Here is a 6,579-nt window from a genome sequence, read left to right as displayed (position 1 = left end):
ACCCTGGATCCTCCTGAAGATGACCTCAGGTTGTTCTCGTTCTTCACAGTAAGATGAACAAGAGGCATGTTGAGAATGAGCCTGGTGGTCAGAGTGTGAACAACTGTGTGTGTGTGTGTGTGTGTGTGTGTGAGTGAGTGTGTGTGTGAGTGTGAGTGAGTGTGTGTGTGAGTGTGTGTGTTGCCTGGCCCCCCACATAGAGAGCTAACTCTGGGGAGGTCAGAGCTTGATGCTGAGCAGTAACAGCAGAGCAGCCCAGACAGGCGGCAGACTGTTTACAACACAGGAACTACAACCCCACGCTCTCAAACACACTCACACTTTCACACTTGAGTTATCACACACTCACACACACACACTCAAAGATTCCTGAGGGTGTGTGTGACAGACAGCTGTCACGGTTCTGCTCTGTTGCACACACACACGCTAGAGTAGACACAAGTCCAATTAAAAACACTCACAAGTTATTAATACCACAAGAAAACAAAAGCATGTAGAAAAGTCCTTGTTAAATGCCAACAGGACATTAACAACGTGTTGGTATATTTTCTGTGGGTCATCTTCCTCCAGGAAGCTCTTTCATGTGTCCATGAAAACATTGGTGAAAACAGTTTACCATGGAAATTATGTACAAACACACACCACACACACCACACACACACACACCCACACACCAAACCTTGGCTCATCAAGCATCCATTCTACCTTCTTTTGTTCTGTCTGTCTCTCCCTCTCTCTCCTCCTCTCCCACTCTCTCCTCCTCTCTCCTCCTCTCCCTCTCTCTCCTCTCTCTCTCTCTCCTCCTCTCCCTCTCTCTCCACCTCTCCCTCTCTTTTCTCCTCTCCCTCTCTCTCCTCCTCTCCCTCTCTCTCCCTCTCTCTCCCTCTCCCTCTCCCTCTCTCTCCTCCTCTCCCTCTCTCTCTCCCTCTCTCTCCCTCTCTCAGAGAGACATTCTCCACCCGGTCGTTTTAATTCGCAAAACTGCTTTTTCTCAACCCACCCGCTGTGTTTAGCAGTTGTATTGTGTGACTTGGAGCGGTGGACTCCTGGGCTCTGGAGACCTGGTGAGCCTCCTCCTTTGTTCTTGACAAGACGATAGACGCTTGCGTCTAGTAGAGAACACTCAACTAGACGCACAGAGTCAACACCCGCGCTGGACAATCCAACACAACATAGTGGTTTTCTTTCATGTCAAACAGAGGATTTTATTTAACTTAAAATCAAAGATTTCTAGTTAAATGTTCTTGGGTAATTTAAAAAAGCTGACTGTACAATTGCAAAGGTATCATTTATATAATTATATAAGTAAAATAAGCCAGTATGATGCTTGCTAATTCATACCAAATGATTGTGTTCGTTACTTAGTGGATGCTGGTAAATGGAGTGTTGAAAGTAGCAAACTAAAAACAGAAAATCGCCACTGAATGTTTACATCCTGCTGTCTATGAAACAGCTGCATGCCAAGTTACACACTCAGCCCTCACAGATAAACCCCAAACTAGAGAAGTCCCACTCCTCCTGCAGTACAGAGCAGTTCCTAACCACTGACCCTGACCCCAGGGGTTAAGGTTAGGAAATAGGTTCTGAACCAACGGTTTTGTTTGACGACCTTAATCCCCTCATATTCCCACTCCCTGAGAAGCTGGACTTGACTCCACAACCTCAACCCAGCCATCATCTTCTTTTCTCCACCAGATCGATTTCACCCCTCTCCCCGCTCCTCCCTCCATCAAGTAATCCCCCACACCCCTCCTCCCCCTCTCCAATATAACCCCCCCCCCTCCTCCCCCACACCCCTCCTCCCCCTCTCCAATATAACCCCCCCCCTCCTCCCCCACACCCCTCCTCCCCCTCTCCAATATAACCCCCCCCTCCTCCCCCCGGCCCTCCGATGATGAGAACATAAATACCAGAGGTCCTGTCTCACAGCCCCGGGTGGAACTCACATGGACAGTCAAGAAGACGATAGGGACCCATCATCAGTCCATCTGACCTGATCAATCCTCACACAGACCAGGAGAGCGCTGGTCTTTAATGTGCCCATCTCAATGACCTCGTGCCCCAGACTGTTTCAGTCCTCACCAGCACATCGCTCTCACATCTCCTCTGTTACATCTACTAAGTTAAAGGATCAGAAGTGAAGATCAGTTCAGACTATACTGTATGAGTCTCTGTGAAAGTGAACTCAACCTTGATGGGACTGCAGGTTTGGCATCAGGGTTGCAGAGGGAACTTAGTACTGCTAGTTTATGTACCCTTAGTATAGATAGTCCACATATTTAAATTTTAGGTATATGTTTATTGTATGCACCTTCCTGCCAAAGCAAATTCCTTGTCTGTGCAAACTTTCATGGCGAATAAATCCCATTCTGATTCTGATTCTGATGTATACTGACTTTTATTTTGACCCGATATTTTGATCTGATATGAACTAGAATCATGAAGCCCTTCTCACATGCCTCCACTCCACTGCCAGCACACATAAGCACAGTGTTGCACACACACACACACACGCATGCACACATATGCAGATTTGCATGCACACACACACACACACACACACACACACACACACACACACACACACACACACACACGTGTTGATGTGAGATGAGATGATTACTTACTGAATGGGCCCACTGGAATGAAGGGATTATGAAAGATGGAAGCAGAGAGAGAAAAAAAGAATGAATGAAAAGGACAGGAAGGGGAGTTGATGGCCAGTGAACCTGACACTCAGCAGACAGCTCTCTCACACAGTACATTATTTTTACTCAAATCTGAAGTGTGTGTTCCCTACTTGTCTCAAGTTTTGAAATCTGTGTTGTGAAGTCAGTCAGTGATAAATGAGCTGTAATGGCTTGTAGCTCGACCCCCTAACCCTAACCCTAACCACAAAGTAGCAGGATGATTGATATGAGTATTATGGAGTGGAGGAACGTGTTAGTGGAAGAGAGGAGAGAGGCGATAGAGGACATGCTTCTACAGAGCTCTGGGTTCCTGGGTGAGTGACTGGGCCTGGGGTCCTGGGTGAGAGGCTGGGCCTGGGGTCCTGGGTGAGGGGCTGGGCCTGGGGTCCTGGGTGAGGGTGAGGGACTGGGGTCCTGGGTGAGGGTGTGGGACTGGGCCTGGGGTCCTGGGTGAGGGTGTGTGACTGGGCCTGGGGTCCTGGGTGAGGGGCTGGGCCTGGGGTCCTGGGTGAGGGTGAGGGACTGGGCCTGGGGTCCTGGGTGAGAGGCTGGCCTGGGGTCCTGGGTGAGGGTGAGGGACTGGGCCTGGGGTCCTGGGTGAGGGTGAGGACTGGGCCTGGGGTCCTGGGTGAGAGGCTGGGCCTGGGGTCCTGGGTGAGGGTGAGAGGCTGGGCCTGGGGTCCTGGGTGAGAGGCTGGGCCTGGGGTCCTGGGTGAGGGGCTGGGCCTGGGGTCCTGGGTGAGGGGCTGGGCCTGGGGTCCTGGGTGAGGGTGTGGGCCTGGGTGAGGGGCTGGGCCTGGGGTCCTGGGTGAGGGTGTGGGCCTGGGTGAGGGGCTGGGCCTGGGGTCCTGGGTGAGGGGCTGGGCCTGGGTCCTGGGTGAGGGTGTGGGCCTGGGTGAGGGGCTGGGCCTGGGTCCTGGGTGAGGGTGTGGGCCTGGGTGAGGGGCTGGGCCTGGGGTCCTGGGTGAGGGGCTGGGCCTGGGGGCCTGGGTGAGGGTGTGGGCCTGGGTGAGGGGCTGGGCCTGGGGGCCTGGGTGAGGGACTGGGCCTGAGATCCAGTCAACAAACATTTACTCTGTTGTGAATCCATGAATACTTCAGCTGGCTGCTCGACACTCTGTTAACAACAGCTGTCCAACAGAGTAATCCCCACGCCTCAACATAAGCTCCTAGCAGCAGGGTGTGTGTGTGTGTATGTGCGTGTGTGTGCGCATTTGGTCTCCCCAGTCATTGACTCCGGTGAATCATGATTCACAAGTCAGCTATTACAAACCGAATTGCCATTGAAAACTGACAGATGTGAGAGAATCAGGCTGTTTTCAAATTGAATTTCAATGGAGCTGGAGCTAGTGTTTCAGAACAGCCCTCCCAGAGTCATCCCCAACTGTGAGCAACAAGCAGTTGACCTGGACAGGAACAGAGAAATCTGTGTGTGTGTACGGTGTGTGTGTATGTGTTCTCACCATGGACCTGCAGTGTCCCTGAGGCTTCAGTCTTGCCCACGCTGTTCTCAGACACGCAGGTGTAGGTGCCCTCATCCTCCGCAGTCACCTGGCTGAGACGCAGCCTGCCCTCGCTGACCTCTGACCTGCTCTCACACACACACACCTGGGGTCAGCACTGCGGCCCCCTCTGTGTGTGTGTGTGTGAGTGTGTGTGTGTGTGTCCTACCTGCCACGGGGTAACTCCCCCTCCTCTCTCCTCCAGCGCAGCGTGGGGGCGGGGTCACCGTGAGCCTCACACAGGAAGTCCACCGTCTCCTCCGCCATCACCACCTGGTTGATAGGACGCCTGGTGAACACTGGCCTCTCTGAGAGGAGGGGAGGGGGGAGGGGATGAGAGGAGGGGGGAGGGGGAGGGCAGAGAGGAGAGGAGGGGAGGGGGGAGGGGGGGAAGGACAACGAGAGACAATATTAGTAATTTTGTTGGCAATAGTTTTTTTCTTCTCAATATCCAATTGTTTCTCACAAATCAAAAAACAACTGCTATATTGAATTGGAAAAATAGAGAGAATAGAAGATTGAGGGTGTAAAAAAAAAAATCCATTCCTGTGTTGGCCTGATAAAAATAGAGCTGAACAGAAGGAGGCATCTCACCAAACACCACCAGCTCGGCAGGGTCGCTGTCCTTCTCCCCACCATGTTGGTGCCCACGCACACGTACATGCCAGCATCAGACTTCCTGGTGTTGGAGATCATCAACTTCCCCCCACGATCTGACGGGAGGAGAGAGAGAGAGATACAGAAAGAGATACAGAGAGAGAGAGGAGAGAGAGATACAGAGAGAGAGGAGAGAGGAAGACAGAGAGACAGAGAGAGAGAGGGGAGAGGGGGAGAGAGAGAGAGAGAGAGAGAGAGAGAGAAGAGAGAGAGAGAGAGAGAGAGAGAGAGAGAGGAGAGAGGAGGAGGAGAGAGAGAGAGAGAGAGAGAGAGAGAGAGAGAGAGAGAGAGAGAGAGAGAGAGAGAGAGAGAGAGGAGATGTAAACAAGCATGTTAGTAAACAACTAACATGCCTGCAGGTGATGTTCCAGTCACATGACCCAGAGACCAGGCACAGTCAACACCCACTAGGTGCTCTGGTTCTCTCTCTCCCTCCCTCTCTCCCTCCCTCTCTCCCTCCCTCTCTCCCTCCCTCTCTCCCTCCCTCTTTCCCTCCCTCTCCGTCTGTTGTCTGTGTCTCTCTCTCTGTCTCTCTGTCTCCCTCTTTTTCTATCTTTCAATTCAATTTAAATTCAATGGGCTTTATTGGCATGACATAAACAAATATTATATTGCCAAAGAAAGGTAAAGGAAAGGTGAAATTACTGAAATATTTTCTTATATACATTTCTCTCACTGGTATATTGTCTCTGTGTCTATTACACTGACACTCATGCATGGACACACTCAATCGAATGCCAATCAATGCAATTCCGTCATCAAAATAGCTTTTCAATTATCACCATTGATGAAACCGTATGGATTTTAAATTTTGCTATTCTTCTCGCCAATAATCAAAAATCCATGTGGTTTCAGTAAGCAATGTAATCACCAGTCAGGCTGTCCTGGGCACAGCAGTGACATGAGGAGAGAAACCTACATCATTACCTGAAGAAAGAACTACTCTGTATCTAGGAGTATGGTTGAAGCCAGACTAAGGATTTAAAAATGTAGACTAGCAATGTAAACTTGGCCAACACTACACAAAGCCCTGTGATGCTCTGCTACCAGTCAGACGATTTAAAGATGGTGAGCTGATTTACGGTAATCCTGTCGTCGCGGTCGTTGACGCGGACGTTGTTCCTCTTCCAGGAGATGGTGGGTTCAGGGTGTCCTCTGGGAGGAACACACTCCATCACTGCAGGCTCGCCTGCAGCCACCACCACGTCACTGGGGGTCTGGCGGAAATCATCTCTCAGAACTGGAGGAGAGGAGGAGAGGGGAGGAGAGGGGAGGAGAGGAGAGTAGAGGGGAGAGGAGAGGGGAGGGAAGGAGAGGAGAGGAGAGGGGAGGAGAAGATGATCAGGGTTTCTTGAAGGTCATCATAAGCAAGGTTTCCTACTCCAGTTCTATCACAGAGGCACCAGACTCAGAGTCAACACTGAAAAGTTTTTACTACAAATACAAGAACAAATCATTATTTCTTACAAGCATTTTCATGTGGTGCACGCACACACGCACACACGCACACACACACTAACTCCAACATAAGTTCATTTTAAACTTAACAAGCCAGCAGATTGGGGCGGTTCCTAACACACTATGGTATTGATGTTGATGGCAGGCTGGTATTTGATTGGAGGCAGCCCATGCGTGATATCGCTGGCTCTTTTAGCTCTGGAGCTTGATCCTGAAGTCAAACAATTCTATCAGCAGCTCACGGGCGTGGTACTATTGGAAACTGACAGAGC

The 6,579-nt window shown here is 50.8% G+C and overlaps 1 protein-coding gene across 1 annotated transcript in view; it reads right to left on the bottom strand.

Moving 5' to 3' along the window:
* The window catches only part of LOC134016666 (roundabout homolog 2-like), a gene marked incomplete at both ends in the record, with an annotated part of 20,155 nt that extends 14,066 nt beyond the window's left edge, over positions 1-6,089 (bottom strand). The window contains 6 exon segments of the mRNA XM_062456009.1: positions 4,154-4,278; positions 4,362-4,500; positions 4,787-4,828; positions 4,831-4,905; positions 5,721-5,733; positions 5,932-6,089. Coding sequence (XP_062311993.1) covers positions 4,154-4,278; positions 4,362-4,500; positions 4,787-4,828; positions 4,831-4,905; positions 5,721-5,733; positions 5,932-6,089 — 552 coding nt within the window.
* Between the last annotated feature and the right edge of the window lie 490 nt (positions 6,090-6,579).

This window comes from Osmerus eperlanus, unplaced genomic scaffold (assembly GCF_963692335.1).
Source record: "Osmerus eperlanus unplaced genomic scaffold, fOsmEpe2.1 SCAFFOLD_282, whole genome shotgun sequence".
Lineage (NCBI taxonomy): Eukaryota > Metazoa > Chordata > Actinopteri > Osmeriformes > Osmeridae > Osmerus > Osmerus eperlanus.
Note: the sequence above shows the minus strand (reverse complement) of the source record. Positions and strands in the feature narration are given on the sequence as shown.